Here is a 15,819-nt window from a genome sequence, read left to right on the forward strand (position 1 = left end):
AGATCCACCCCGTTCCCCCCCCACGTAAATATAAAATAAAGCAGTGCCCTATTCAGCAGCAGGTGTTATGCGTATTGTTGAAATATGTTGAATGTTTAAAAGGTCCAACATTTCTGAAAATGAAAAGAAAAAAGTCCCAATCCTAAAAAATAGATCAGATCTTAGTTCTTTCTTCTTTGCTCTCCCAATGATCACCTTATGACTCCCTAGATGTATCAGTGGTTATCCTGTGTATCATTTGGTTGTAGAAATGAGAAAAGCATTGAAGTTCCTCAGCTCTTCTCAAGGCTGTAATTTGTTTGATTTAATTCACTTAGAAATCGCGCATAACAATAAACTAACTGGACAATAATCTAAAGACTGCTACAGGCAGTTCCTACCACAGTGGAGCAACACATGTCAAACACACTTCGGACTCTGGAGGTGTTTGACAAAAATAGAGGAAATGAATGGAATCTGGATGACCTGGGCAGTAAAGGAGCCGTTTGACATTTGTGGGAGCCTACAATTACAGGCTAGGTCTGTTAAATATGATAAATATGGGAACACATTTCGATACTTGCATCTTTTCTGATGTTTCGCTTGCATATGTTGTCCTAAAAAACTCCCCCTGACATGAAGTTCCACGATTTTGACCAGTTACATGCTTTATCAGTGAAAATCAACCCCTCAGTTTAGTGCCAAGTACTCAAGTTTGTATTACAAGATGCCCATTTTCATTGAGTCACTGATTTAATATATTGTATAGCACACTTTAAAAACAACGTTCAAGGTGCTTCACAATGCTATGGGGAGAAAGAAACCAACTACAATGACATAAAAGCTACCTAATCATATTTATTAAATATAAGATTGCATTTCACCTTCCAGTTAACCCTGCAGATTGCACAATCCTTGCTGACAGTTCAGTAATGCTTGAGAGATAACAGCAATTTGTTTGCCTTTAACAAACAAGCTTTTATGTAAACATCCAATGTCAGCCATGTGTCCTCAAACCATGATTAGAAGCAGTTTCACAGTTAAAGTTGCAACCCCTCTAACACAGGCCATAGATTTGGGGGGGAAATCAGGTACAACAAAACCTACATCTCTGCCAGGGGCCAAAATTATAAATTCACTTCAGTTACCCCCCACCACTACAACACACGGAAACAGTAGAGACAGCAGACAGTTGTGGGGCATTTGGATTTTATTGACGTATCAAACAGCTGTACATCTATTTGCCTTTCTTGGCCTTGATCTTCCTCAGGTAGAACTCGAGCTCCTTGCCTTCCAGGATGTAGCCGTCAGCCCTGCCGCACTGACCGGGCCTGGAGGCGATGCAAGCTGCAGAAGGAAAGAGAAAGCACGGTCAGCTGAGGGGAACAAACTGTCCAACAGCTGTCCATTTTAGAGGGATCCCATCCCTGTATTATTCATTATTTTATAATCATACTCTAAAATTATATTGAAATAAGATATAGACCACCATTGAAAATGTAAGATGTGTGTAACTTCAGCACCCAGACTAGGTGAATTAGAAGCAGCAGATGTCTGTGCAGGTAGCAGGTCTTTCTCAGAGTCATCATTAGCATCACTTTCATTCAGTAGCAGAACTGGACAACGTTATCTTCATTGAAAGACGTGCTCCAGGACAGACACCACTAGATCGGTGTAAAGGTGATAATGGCGGCAATTCTCGCATTTGTTTTATAAAAGCACTACTGGATAAAATGCATGCACAGATCTTCTCAAAGTCTATTACATGCTGCATGTAGAAAATGTTGAATTTACTAAATATGCAGATTCCCAAATTCAAGAGAGATATATCCTGCTGTTTAGATTCTCAATTTGACATTAAAAATGTGCATTCCCATAAAAAAAAGGGGGAATATTGCAATTGAACCTTTCTTCAAATATCACTCTAAAAAACAACCCCCCTGTCAAAATGACATCTACGACCAGAGGAGGTGTCTTTTAGGAATGAGATTAACCGTCAGATTTTGAGGCTAGATTTATTTTATCATCTAAAGGCTGAGTGTCTTAACTTTATCCAGGAGCAAAACGGGGGTGACATTTACTCTACACATTTAAAATAACTCCATTACAGCTGCTACAGATGTTTAGACTCACCGAGCAGTTTTCCCTGCTGGAACTGCTCCTCCAAGAGGGTGCTGATCTTGGCCGTCTTTTTGCGCTCATCGTACTTCTTCTGGGTCCTCTTTGACCTCTTCTTGTTCAGGACCTCCTCCTCCTCAGGAGTCTTAAGAAAAATGGAAAGAGCTTGGTGAACTTCTGAAAGATGATTAGTTTGAATCTTTAATGCATAAAATCTACTACTCTTTATATCATAACAGGGGTACCTGAGGCACTCATCAGGCCCTGTTAATATAAAGTGCTTACAGGAATTGTTCAATAAAAATCTAAAGAGACAGAAACACAACTCATGACACTGAAGTGTTTAGGACATTGCAGGAGTGGTGCAGGTAGCAGGTCTTTCTCAGAGTCATCATTAGCATCACTTTCATTCAGTAGCAGAACTGGACAAGGTTATCTTCATTGAAAGACGTGCTCCAGGACAGACAGCAGTGTGTGCAACCTCCGGGAGCTTTAAGATCTGGAATTACTACGAGAAGGCAGCAGCTTTGTGTGGCTATAACAAGATAGATGCATTTTCAGGACCAAGTTTTTACTAAGGGCTTTAACATTTTAATTTTGCACTTAAAATTCTCTCACTTCAATAGCATCATAAGAGTTACACGGATGATGCCAACGCTGAAGTCAGTGCCTCAGTTATGATCTTCCACAAAGAGCAAGGCGTACGAGAAATGTGTTTTCTTCCACTTACGAGCTTAGCTCCCTTCTTCCGTCCCAGAGCAGTGGCGAAGTGGGCCTCATACCACTGCCTGTAGGGAAGGCTGTCGACGAGCACGATGCAGTTCTTTACCAGGGTCTTGGTTCTGACCAGCTCGTTGTTCGAGGCATTGTAGACAACATCAATGATCCTGGTCTTACGTGTGCAGCCTGTGTACACAACATAAAGAGCAGTTCGTATAAGCAAATCACTGCTCCCTTTCACTTGTCAGCAGACAACTAATATAACTTTAAAATTCTAGAGATCTTTTCTCAGATGTCTTTGATATCAGCACTTGCATTCAGTAGCAGAACTGGACAAAGTTATCATCATTGTAAGATTCCTTTTGTGAAATAAAACTAACTTACACTCAGAGCCCCATGAGAAGTTTCCAACATCCAGCCTCAGAGCACGGTATTTCTTGTTCCCACCACGCACCCTCACTGTGTGGATGCGACGGGGTCCAATCTTAGAAAAAAAGGGGGACAAATTTAATGTTAGTATTGCGTTTCCCTAGGATTGAGGTTATTCATGAGTTAAGATTTCATTATGATCTGTTGAAGCGTGTCAGAGTAACTATGACAAGTCCTGTCATTGGTAAGTCAAAAACTTTGATCCAAAACGGCTCAAAAATGACAAACCTAAGGTCACTTTTTCATCACCCACACTTCCACACCATACATGTATCTGAAAGCAAGTGGTCATCGATTTTACTCACTTTTGTGTTTGCAGGAGGGCGTCCAAGCTCATACTTCCTTTTCTTGTGGTAGGGCTTGCGTTTACCACCGGTCTTGCGGCGTTTATGCCAGTTATCCCTTGAGATACCTAAATAAAACGAAACATGCATAAAGCAGGGGTTAGATCACCACAACTCACAGGACAATTTCACAAAATGATTTGCTATGCTTGAGCATCAGTTCTCCAAGGTAGGTTTCCGCAATTTAAAATTAGGATCCGCTTATGAGTTTCATCATGTTGCTCAAGCATTTGTAAACACAGCTCTTGGCTAAAAACATTCAAATTTTGCAAACAGATCAACATAATTTGAGGCTTGTTAAATGGTCAGGGTCATTTTGTGCAAAGGTTTCTATTTTGAAAGCAACAAGGAGCTGGCCTTAATTTGCTGCACATGTCACCACTCCCAAGTGCTATAAACTGCTCGTTAAATAAAAACGATCTGTATTCATAACCCAAGTTAATTTGATGTTTTTGCAGCTCGCTATCCAGTCTAGCCTTTATTCGCTTCCCTGATATCATTTGCCTTCTCAAACTCATGGTTAAGCTAGATTTAAGGAATAGTATGACCAAGAAGCTTACGTTCTCTACAGTAATTCTGTCTTTCAGAACTGAATAGATGCAATACACGTGGTGAGTCAATTCTATGCTTAGACACGTAATAATTATCTTTTTGTTAGCAATTCGTAATCTGTTAAACAGTGTGGCCTTTCAAGAACCAGCGTGTACCTCACGTGTCCAAGCTACACTTTCCATTACCGTTTACGTTGATCAAACATATCAAACAAGAGGTAAATGCACACCATTTCCTTCCCCATTAAGTATTATTATTCAGTGCTTTAGTGCAGCAGCGTGACACGATCACGGCCACCCTGCTAAGCTAACTTATGCTAAAATGCTACAGTTAAATCGCCACTCTGCTGGCGTCGTTAAAACCTCTCAACACTTTGTGAAGGAATAGCCGTTTCAGTAAAAACCTCTGAATACTAAAATACGTTAACAAAGCACAAACAATTAATAGTGTGCCATTTTAACCACGCTAGAGCACCAGAAGCTAACTACACAGCCAAAAAGCGCAGCCATCTTGGAGCACTTCACACATCCTTTCCAAATTATTTAAATAAAATATAAAATCTCTAATGCAGTCAACAAAGATAAAGCTGCATCTGTTCAGATAACATTTAGCTTCAATATAGCAAACCATTTTAGATAGAATTCTTCGTTAAAACAGCAGATGGACAAGGATTCTCCCTCCGACCAGAGCATGAAAACACGTACCCATTCTCAGGCGCCGGCTAGAAAGAGGAATCGCAAAGGCTCATGGGGAGGTTTGAAGCCACGTGAACTCGCGATAATTTGCGGGATCTTCATTTGGGTGAGGTTTTGTTGTCCACAGAGGAGTGTTGTCGCGGGTGTTTGCAATTATGAATTACAGCGGTGGAAGTTAAGTAGCATCAGTGTCCAATACTTTTTTACAATTAAAAATAAAACATTCTTAATTTAAATAAAAATACAGAGGTAATAGCAGAGGTGGGACAAGTATTCAGGGCGTATTCATAAGTAAAAGTCCTGCATTCAAAATGTTACTCAATTAAAAGTAGCCTACAAAAGTACTAAAAATATACTTAAAGTACCAAAAGTGCTTATTATGCATATTGGCCCATTTCAGAATAATATATCTGATATGTTTTATACTTATTGATCATTAAAGTGTTATCAAAGCTGGTAAAGGTGCAGCTAGTTTTAATAACTCTGTAGCTATACTGCAGAGTAGCTTGTGTATTTAATAACTGTTGTGTAGTAAAAGTACACGATTTACATCTGAATTGTTGTGGAGTAGAAGCACAAAGTAGCAGAACATTGAAGTGCAAGTCCCTCAAATTGTACTTGAGTAAATGTACTTTACACCACAGGGTAATAGCTTTAAAATATACTTAAAATACCCAAAAAGTAAAATAATATTTTTGTAACTTATACAGATACAGATAAGATATGCACTTTATTATAACCGAACAACTGAACAATACTTTATGACCTCTGAATGTTTTAAAGGTTCTGTACTGTAGAGATCAATTGAAGTTAAACCAGTTTACTGAGAGCTGTAGTAGTGTGGCAGGTGTCTGTGTGGAATGAGACACACCTGTATGCTACAGGTGAACAGAGACAAACCAGGACACAGTTTGTTTTTCTGTCTCACTACGGAGAGACAAACGGACCGAAAAAAACGAGGATCAGATTCACTTTCAGACCAAATTAATAACTTCCTTGGAGTTCTTCCCACACTGAAGGCGAGCTGACTGAAAACACCACTCGAAGTACATTTCAGTGAAGTCAGTAGAGGAGGGCAGGGTGCCATGACTGAGTGTGCTTCCTTTCTGCTGTGTTTTCAGCCTTAGAGACAAAATGTCTTCCAGATCATAGGTGGATCTCGGCTGTCCGGTCTGTCATAAAGTCTTTATAGATCCTGGTGTTCTGGCATGCAGCCACAGCTTCTGTAAAGCCTGTCTGAAGAGCTGGTGGACGAAGAAACAAATCGACAGGTGTCCAGTTTGTAAGAGAAGATCTTCAATGGAGTTTCCTTTAAACCTGGTGTTAAAAAACCCGTGTGAGCGTTTCTTACAGGAGGGAGATCAGAGAGCTTCAGAGGCTCTTTGCAGTCTGCACTCTGAGAAACTCAAACTCTTCTGTCAGGACCATCAGGCGCCAGTGTGTCACATCTGCAGAGATTCAAAAACACACAACACACACAATTTCATACCCATCAATGAAGCTGCACAGGATCTCAAAGAGGAGCTCCAAAAATCTCTGAAGCCTTTCAAGAACAAGTTAGAGACTTTAAAAAAAGTTAAAGTGAATTTTGATCAAACAGCAGGACACCTGAAGGTCCAGGCCCGGCACACAGAGACACAGATCAAGGAGCAGTTTAAGAAGCTTCGCCAGTTTCTAGAAGAGGAACAGGAGGCCAGGATGGCTGCACTGAGGGAGGAAGAGGAGCAGAAGAGGAGGATGATGGAGGAGAAGATGCAGGATTTGAGCAGAGAGATAGCAGCTCTTTCAAACACAGTCAGAACCACAGAGGAGGAGCTGAGAGCTGAAGACATCTCCTTCCTGCAAAAGTACAAGGCTGCAGTGGAGAGGCTGCAGTGCCCCCTGCTGGAGGATCCACAGCTGCCCCCAGGAGCTCTGATAGACCAGGCCTAACACCTGGGCAACCTCCCCTTCAACATCTGGAGCAAGATGAAGGACATGGTGTCCTACTCTCCTCTCATTCTGGACCCAAACACTGCTAATCCAAACCTCCTCCTGTCTGAAGATCTGACCTCTGTGAGGCGAGGAGAGTATCAGAAACTTCCTGAAAATCTGGAGAGGTTTGATAACTACTGCTCTGTCCTGGGCTCTGAGGGCTTGAACTCAGGGACTCACAGCTGGGATGTCCAGGTTGGAGACAGTGCATACTGGTTACTTGGTGTGATGGCAGAGTCTGCCCAAAAGAAGGGAGACATATGGTCTGGAATATGGAGAATACATTTCTGTGATGGTGAATACTATGCAGGGTTACCGTTAGATCCACAAACTCCTCTCAGAGTGCAGAAGAAGCCCCGGAGGGTCAGAGTGAATCTGGACTGGAACAGAGGAAAGTTGTTGTTCTCTGATCCTGATACTAACACACACATACACACCTTCACACACACTTTCACTGAGAGGATGTTTCCATACATTGACATTGGTGGTGAAGTGAAGATATTGCCAGTGAAGGTGTGTGTGACAGTGGAACAGAGCAGTTAGATAAAGAGGAGGATTGTATATGATGGTGCTTATTTCTTAAAGAGAAAGTCACTGAAGCTGCACCGGTCTCCAAATTACTAAGGCGTAAACTAAAAAATAAACTAAAGAGGATGACACGTGTGTTCAGCCTGGCATATTACATTTACATTAAAACCAAGGACTTAATCAAAGTCAGTATTAGGACATACTTCTTAACTTGTATGATGAAATAAACATATTATAGTATTCAAGTGTTGAGGCTTGAAGGTGAGGGTTGAAATTCGGGCCGGTACTGATCGTGTTGCCCTAAAAATACATTCATCTACATCTGATTCTTCTTGTTTCAACATGTTATCGTTCTGTGCAAACCCCCAGGAAAAAACAGTTTACACTGTTAAAAAAATCACCCATAGGAATATGTTTCAGAGCATAAGACTATTCATCATGTTTTACTTGTTTAAAGTCCAAAGCTTTTCATTAGCTATTGCTCTTATGAATGAACGTGTGTCTTTACATTTTCCTAGGAGCTAGTGTTGCGTGACTGCAAGAATTACAGAATGATAACATCTACAACAACGACGACATTCAAAAGACTGAGGGGGCAAAAGACATATCGGCGTCCAACATTTGTAGAACTCGAAGCAGCAGTAAAAACTGAAAGACAGTGGGCTCTGAAAATGAAAATATTCTCATCATATCCTTCGTCCTGTTTCAGCTGCAGAACAAAACTCATGAAAAACATTACCCTCATGTTTCAACCCCACCACAACCTCTTAGCTAATTCAAACACATCCATTCATTTGATGTTTGATTGAATAAATAACAAAAAGTCATTTCAATGTTTCCATAGAGTTCTTTATTATATACAGCTATGATTAATTGGCAGTCATGTAGATATGTGGATACAATTGGCAAAATCTTTCTTCATTCATCAGTGATTTGAAAAGTGTTTGTTCAGTGAAGCAGCAGGGAGATACATCACTCTTCCCACGGGCTCATGTCGGTGTCGATGGCCACACAGTTGTAAGCAGCGTAACGCAGCTTCTCCTCACAAACCTTTGCACTGCAGGACCGAACGAAAAGGAAAGGCAATACATGTCACATTAATGTCAATTAAAATACGTCATTAAAGCTCAGACCAGTTGTACAAATCAACTTCCTCAAAGTTCAGATTAAATTAACTTTGTGGGATTTAATAAGTATAAGAGAAAGAGAAAACCTTTGAATGCATAAGTGTTTAACTTAGTTCCCTGCTATATCTCCAAGAACAGAATCTGAACGAACACATATCACCGGCGTACCTTGCGTAGCTGGGTAAATACAGAGTGCTGGAACAAGTAGACGACCGTGGAAGTGCATCAGTTGTTTCCATGCTAAATGAGAAAACAGAAAAATGAATACCATCATCCTGTATTGGAAGGTTCTTAAAGAATCTCCAATCCAATTTTTAGGGTCGACTCACCCTTTATCAGGAAAGACGTAGATAGGTGCAGGAAGACGACTTCTACCGGTTACAAACCTCAGAAACCGGCTGCGATCCTCTGAAAACAGATTCAGAGTGTTGAGAATTTGTATTTTCTCAGCATAACAAATGCATCGAAACACTTCAGGGCTCTGTAGTTTATACCACAGGATGTTAAATACAGTAGATATGTTCTGTAAAATATGGAAGAATTAACAGCAAACTGACCATTGGTGAAGCTCGTCAGTGCTTCCCATAAGTATTGCACTCTGACGTCACTCAGTTCCAGGTCCTCGTAGCGTGCTGGTGGGGAGAAAGAAACAACGTTAATGCTTTTTCATTAGTTATTTTTCCAGTGTTTATTTGAAGATGATCTACAATCAAGCATCTACAGCTGTTCTGAGTTTGTACCTTCATAGTTGATAGTACGTTGATCTGAATAAAAGCTTCTAAAATAATCATTCAGATTCATAGTTACATTGGTTTTTAATAACTCACTCTTTGGATTTACCTCCTAATAAAGCTTTGAATAATCTGTTAGGCTTGTTAACATCCCTTTTGACAGATGTGATATATTACTATCACATGTTCTGATCTTAGAAATCACAATGTTCTCTTAATTCATTGAAAAAAACTGAATTTGCAGGAAACAACAGTTCTTCTCAAGATGTGTTTTTGTGAGCATGCTAGCATTCTGATGTTTAGCAGGCATATAAGGGTGCTAAGATCAGCTAGCTAGCATTTGACCCACGTCCAGCTAAGCCTGATGAGAACTTTTGCAGTTATTCTTTCACAAAACAAAGTATTGGATGATGGCCGTAGATTAAAAATGTAAAGTGATCTCAAAACTTATTGTTTTATATCAGCCTGGAACAAAGTTTTGAGCTGCTACCGTGTCTTAAAGCACATTGCCTTCTCTTAAATAAGTTCAGGAAATGTGTGTTTATTGTCAAAGAAGCTGATAAACTCTCAGCAGGAAACTCACTGAGTCGTTTCAGAGCTTCCACAGTGATCTCAGGGTCTCCACACACTTTCTTCTCCACTTCCTGCCAGGTGAGCATGTCCAGCACGGCCTGAGGAACCACCTTCAGCATCCCAGCCTGCATGGCTGCAATCTGTAACACACACACAGACCATCAGGCACATGCAACATCCAAACACTTCAGTGAGCTCACTTTGGAGCTACTAGCAATGTTAACAATGTCCCACCTGCTTCCTGCTCTCCTCCATCCGAGCCTTCTGCACCTGGCGGACGAACTCGCTGCGGTCCTCGTAACGGACGGCTACATTACTGCCGCCGGGGATGAGCTCCACCATCTGGCCGTCGCTCAGCAGGGTGGTGTACACCAGCTCCTCCCCAAACCTGAACTCATACGTCTCCTGGTCCATGTTCTCCATGGCCTCTAGCAGGTTCACCTAAACACAAATGCACCATTAACTTGAGACAATGGCCAGTTCAATAAGATTGGAATTGTGTTGTATATGTAGAGCCTAATATTGACATTATATGTTACCAGGAATAATCATTCAAAATTCCTCACCAGTACAGAGTCTACAGCGGGGAAATCTTTATTCCAGCTGACTGCCTCCCCCGTCAGCTGCTTCCACACCAGCCCGGGCAGAGCCAACACCTGCAGGGTCGGACACAGAACAAATTCAACTCTGTACATCCATTCATTTTTACTTTATGGCCATTTTAACGACCTACAGACGATGAATAGTTAGCTGCACTTACCAGGAAGTCTTTTCCTCTGAGAGCCGCTCCCATGAGCTGACCGATCCACTCATACTTGTTGAACTCTTTACAGGACGGGTTGGGGACGTAGTAATCTCTGGCCTCTAAGGAGCCCTGAGGAGCAGCAGGTGAAGAAAAATACATGTTTTAAATTCTTTATTAGTCCTGTGTCAAATGTCCTTTCCTAACCTTTTTCTACCCATTATATTTTGGTAACATCTGAATGTTTTGTAGCTGGTGAGGATGAGGTGTTACCTGGTTGGACGTGCGGCTGAAGAAGGGCAGCGGCATGGCACACTCGGCTGAGCAGGGACAGAGCTCCTCAGACATGTCTGCCAGGCTGTCCCTAAATCCTCCTCCCTGATCGATGATTCCCTCTGCGATGAACTTACACTCCCACCACTGGTCATACCGAGCCGGCCATCTGACAAACACAGCGGAGAGAGAAGGGGGATTTAGATCTTAATGGTCTCAAGTTTCAAAAACCAAGATGAAAGGCTAAGATACACACCTATAATCCAAAGTCTTTTCAAATTTGTCAGATGGTTTTAGGCCTTCATACACCTGCAAGGAGAAACATTTCAATCATAAAGCAACAGAAACAGCTCCCATAACGCATCAGAGACAGACAGAAAAACCAGATATTTTCTCAAACTGGATTCCCCAAAAACATCTGATTGTTGTTATAGTATTAGCACATAAAAGTACCAAAACCTTAATGACTCATTATCCAAAAAAACCCATTTTAAAACAATTCCTTAGATTATAGCTATTGACAGATTCGTTAAAATGTCACATTAATGTGGAAGCGAGTAAAAGTAGGGCTTATTGATCACTAGAAGTATAAACTAACACTAAATAGAAATGGTCAAATAAAGAACTTAAAAGTGTACCCAAGTACAGTACTTGAGTAAATGTACCTAGTTCTGTTCAACAGTCTATTGCAAAGTGTTGTGTACCTGATTCAACACAGCGTTCTTGCAGCTTGGGTCCAGAGAGGGGTTGTCTCTGTGCTCCATGGCCAGGCGCCGGTTGATGTAGAGTCGGGGCATGAAGTTAGGTTTGCTGGTCTCCGAGTCCTTCAGGCATTGAGTGATGAGCGCCGAGCGCCGTTTGGACAGCAGCAGGAACTGCTTTATGCTCTACAGGGCGCCAGAACAAGTCATTTCGGAGTTATTTTTTAAAGCAGAGATGCACTGATGTGTCTGCAAACTATCAGAATGAACAAATAAATCGATTACAAAAAGCTGTTTCACTGCCATTAAACAAAAGCCATTTACTGGTAACAGCAGCTACTATTGATGCTTTTTGCTTAATTATTATTCAGTGTTGGTCCTGCATTTATTAAAAGCTTCACAAAGACTCACTTTGATCTGGTTGAAGGTTCCCAGACTGTAATCCCAGGCGGGTACCAGGTGTGGGAGTACGCCGTCCAGCAGACAGATGAACCTGCAGAGAGAGGACCGAACAAGACAGTCAACACAAACACTGAGAAATGCTTCATGCTCAGAAAATCCAAGGACCTGTCGGAGCATTGCGTCTGACTTTTCGTTTCTGACATTTAAACAACGTTGGAGTAAATGTATTGCACACATTTTATCAGATTTTTACAAGAAACATCACATTTTGATGATAAACACGAAGGTTACCTCTGGATGACGAGAGCTCTGCGGTACAGCACGTCGGGCGTGTTGCCCTGCAGGCGGGGGTAGCGCACCAGGTTGGAAGACTGGAAAACATCTGCATTCAGACCCAGGTCTCTCTCACAGGACGATTTAATCTTTAAGCCCCGGATCCGGACGTCTATCCCCTCATCTGCAGGGTCAACAACTTTATTTAAGGTTCACAACAACACTTTAGAAACTTTTGATGTCTTCAAAACCTGGAAAAAAGAGTCAGATACACAATAACCGGGTCTACTGATCGATTTCATAAAGACAAGGGAATCGCCTTAACAGTAAATATAGACATTTAATTGGATTTATCGACTTACCTGTACCTACGGTCTCTAAAATAAGGTGATTCATTTTCACTTTTATCTGCTTATCCATGCTATATTGAATTATTGTTCATTTTGCTTTACACAGAAGCCTGCTGAAAAGCCTTACCTCTACATTCCTCAATCCGAACCTCAATCACAGGCAGGTGAGCCGTCATATCCTCCAGCACACACACTTCTCCAATCAGGTTGCTGGAGGAACAAATATATATATATAAATTATAATTATTAAAGTTTTTTTTGTGATAAATGTTGATGAATAAATTGTTGAAGAGGCTTACTCGTCTATGGTGACGTCACTGAGCTTCTTCAGGTTGTCTCCCTCTCCTCCAAACACCGTGACTCGTTTGGGCATGTAGTTGTCGTCCGTGGAGTCCACTGTCAAGATCAGCTTACTGGAAAAGCACATAGTATAAACTAAAGACATGTCCACAAGATGAATTCATTTGAGTTAAGCTTGAAACCTGTAGTTGACATCATAAAACTCCTATTAAAAATACAGAAAGTTCAGAGTTTAGATTATAATGTCTACGATGTCAAGCCTGACATTGTTATTACAACTGTCAGTAGGAACTTCAAAGATAGCTCAATGTCTATTTTAAAAGCGTCTGAAGTAGCTTATTGAAATTCAGGAAGGAAGCTGTGACACAATGTATAACGTAGCTGGAGATCAGCAGCTCCCTCACTTGACCACAGTGCCTCTCCTCATGTGCAGGCGGATCCAGTGCTGGCCCTGCATGCCGTCGCTCTCCCAGAACGTCTCAGTGTCGCCGTCGGTCAGATAGCTCGCCCCTCCGCTTGGATCCTCCTGTCAGCAAATAACAGAGTATGTCCGTGAGAAAAAACATTCACCGACCGACTTTTAATTATATATTTTCCACAGGGACTCAATGTTACAACTTTCGGTAATATTTCAGACAGAATCGAGCTGAAAAGCAGACAATACATATAGACCAACCGACAACCAGACAATTTTCAATACGCATACCGCTTTGTTTCCAGCTACAGAAATGAAAGAAATCCATACTTCATTACTTTAATTACACACAACCAAAGTTTCTCACCGAACATGAAGAAACATCGATGCTGGTGACGCACTGCTTCACACTCCCCAGGTTCTCGTCCTCTTTCCCTATGTGGTCATAGAAGTAGTGCACCAAGTCCTCGTCACACTCATATGACCAGGTGGGAGGAACAAACCTTAAGGATTTGAAGTGGGAAATAAGCTTAATGTGAAAATCTGCTGCTTGATAATCACAAAAACGCATTATTTCATCTGAAGTCAGTCACGTCTGTAGAACAATATTTGTAGGTTAGGATATCTCTGCAGCTCCACAATACGTATTTCGAAATGGTATTTTAAAACATTTTAGCCTTTAGTAAACATAGTGGTTCCTGCTATTTTAATATTGCAATTTGGATAAAAGGTTGATTAATTGTGCAGCCCTACTCAACACAAACATGCCCACCTCAGCTTCTGGACGGCAGGTTCATCACACTCAGCGATTTTTGGTTTGGAGCCGATGTGCAGAGCGTTCTCCACCCCCACCACCTGCTCCCAGCGGTTGCATGGCTTGTGGTCGTAGCCGAAGAGCTGCTGTTGTCTGCTGATGGTCTCAGGAGACTCCACCGGCACCAGCCTGTCGCCTCCCTCTGTGTGTTTACACACCAGGATCCAGCCCTCTCTAGCTCCTGGCCCGGACGGTGCTCCTCCAGCTGCTCCTGGAAACAGACAGGTACAAGTTTATCAACATGTGTTTTCACACTGCCTTAAATCAACATTTAATAAACAGCTGATACAACTGTAAGAGGGTTTGTTTGGAAAAAATAAAGGATTTAAGATGTTTGATGGATCATGTACAGTAACCTGGCAGGGTGGGAAATAAACATACCTTACTGATTTTCACCCACAGACCCTGGCTGTTGCAGAACTCCTCCCCTGTGGTCCGGATGCAGGTCCCTTTCTTTGGCTCTATGTTGTACTTGCATAGTTTCTTGATGTTTGGAGTCTGGTGTGGGCTGTCAAACACAGGGACGAGTGTCTTCCCCACCGTTGAGCCTCCTCCTATAGATGCTCCTGCAGACGCTCCGGAGGAAGAGGAGGATGAATCCTTGCATATTTTGTAGCAGACCTCCCTTGGAACAAAACACAGACACTGCGGCACTGCCTCGCTCCTCTTGAAACACTCAATGCAGCGGTTCAGGAAGCGGATCCTGCCCAGCAGCAGGTGAGGGTTGTCGCCCACCGACATGATGAAGATGAGGATGAAGATGAAGGTGACAGTCAGCAGCTCAGCAGGGGGCCCACAGCTGACATTACAACACTTTCCTGATGCTTCTGTCAAAACAAAGCAAACAAAACAGAATATTCTCGTTACATAGAGCGTCCAGCAAACAGCAGCCACATCCTCTAATTTAATTCGATTGTTAACTCTCTTCCACAGGAGTATAAAGGTTAAAATATCCTCTGATTAGTGACCAAAGTCCGCAGAAAAAGTCTCAGCTCCTTATAAGAGCTAACGTTAGCATGCTAGCTAGGTAAATGTATTCTGAGACGTTACGACATCCGTTATCCACAACACGTTTATTTTAGAGTTTATTACAGAGATGTAATGACCTGAAAGAAAGGTGGTATCTAAAATTAACACTGACGTACCCTTACTGCCGATTTATTTGTATAAGTGAAACTCGTCTCTCGTTCTGGACTTCTTTGGATTTCTGTCAACGCGGAAGAAGCGCATAAGAGACTTTTGACCCTCTGCGATTCCCGTCGTTTGTATTTCAAAATAAAAGTCTCCCCTCGGAAGATGTTTAATCATTGATGTATAAATAGATTTATTCTTTATTCTACGTATTTAAAACAGCATGTTGTCGAATCATCCGATGTATTGAAAACTACTCGTTCCTGTTCATATTGGAGTGTAAAGAAATACTAGTGCTTTTATTTGATGCTCTTCTTGGTGTACTGACCACGTGTAGACCAGTAAAAGCACCCCCACACACTGCAGTCTGCGTCCAGAATATTCTCTCTTGTTTTCTATACGTTTACCTGAAATGTAAGTCTTACATTCATTGGGCTTGGATTCCTTTTATTAATGGCTGTTCAGTTTGGAGGAACTTGAGTATTTCCATTTTAAATAAAACTCTCGAACTACATTTTTAAGGGTTACTTCACCTTTGAACCTACTCCACCTCGATAAGCAGTTTGATTATTGCATCAGTAATGATTATGATTATAAGTGCATTTTATGGTTAAGTATGAAGGGATTACTGCATAGATAGTAATTTGA

At 41.6% G+C, this 15,819-nt stretch overlaps 2 protein-coding genes, 4 non-coding genes and 1 pseudogene across 6 annotated transcripts; 1 reads left to right on the top strand and 6 right to left on the bottom strand.

Moving 5' to 3' along the window:
- Nucleotides 1–1,171: 1,171 nt before the first annotated feature.
- On the bottom strand, nt 1,172–4,944 carry rps8a (ribosomal protein S8a). The gene is made up of 6 exons (XM_063885959.1): nt 4,847–4,944; nt 3,552–3,658; nt 3,202–3,301; nt 2,828–3,003; nt 2,113–2,242; nt 1,172–1,326 (listed from the first exon to the last, which is right to left on the bottom strand). The coding sequence occupies exons 1-6, from the start codon at nt 4,848–4,850 to the stop codon at nt 1,217–1,219; spliced, it is 627 nt and encodes a 208-aa protein (XP_063742029.1). The 5' UTR covers nt 4,851–4,944; the 3' UTR covers nt 1,172–1,216.
- On the bottom strand, nt 1,552–1,620 carry LOC134866668 (small nucleolar RNA SNORD38). Its single transcript, XR_010166069.1, has one exon. It is a non-coding gene; the product is annotated as a small nucleolar RNA SNORD38 (small nucleolar RNA).
- On the bottom strand, nt 2,476–2,544 carry LOC134866667 (small nucleolar RNA SNORD38). Its single transcript, XR_010166068.1, has one exon. It is a non-coding gene; the product is annotated as a small nucleolar RNA SNORD38 (small nucleolar RNA).
- Nucleotides 3,101–3,171, bottom strand: LOC134866669 (small nucleolar RNA SNORD38). The gene has a single exon (XR_010166070.1). It is a non-coding gene; the product is annotated as a small nucleolar RNA SNORD38 (small nucleolar RNA).
- LOC134866670 (small nucleolar RNA SNORD46) lies at nt 3,395–3,502 on the bottom strand. The gene has a single exon (XR_010166071.1). It is a non-coding gene; the product is annotated as a small nucleolar RNA SNORD46 (small nucleolar RNA).
- A 743-nt stretch (nt 4,945–5,687) lies between the features above and the next one.
- On the top strand, nt 5,688–9,186 carry LOC134866276 (E3 ubiquitin-protein ligase TRIM39-like; annotated as a pseudogene).
- Nucleotides 8,167–15,403, bottom strand: hectd3 (HECT domain containing 3). Its single transcript, XM_063886361.1, is given in 21 exon segments — nt 8,167–8,396; nt 8,635–8,706; nt 8,796–8,874; nt 9,024–9,098; nt 9,781–9,910; nt 10,005–10,211; nt 10,337–10,426; nt 10,531–10,644; nt 10,786–10,954; nt 11,042–11,094; nt 11,490–11,672; nt 11,898–11,979; nt 12,180–12,345; nt 12,639–12,721; nt 12,811–12,924; nt 13,216–13,337; nt 13,594–13,729; nt 13,999–14,215; nt 14,218–14,251; nt 14,422–14,867; nt 15,186–15,403. Coding segments are annotated over 20 exon segments (2,571 nt in total). The 5' UTR covers nt 14,782–14,867; nt 15,186–15,403; the 3' UTR covers nt 8,167–8,311.
- Between the last annotated feature and the right edge of the window lie 416 nt (nt 15,404–15,819).

This window comes from Eleginops maclovinus, chromosome 6 (genome assembly GCF_036324505.1).
Source record: "Eleginops maclovinus isolate JMC-PN-2008 ecotype Puerto Natales chromosome 6, JC_Emac_rtc_rv5, whole genome shotgun sequence".
Classification (NCBI taxonomy): Eukaryota; Metazoa; Chordata; class Actinopteri; order Perciformes; family Eleginopidae; genus Eleginops; species Eleginops maclovinus.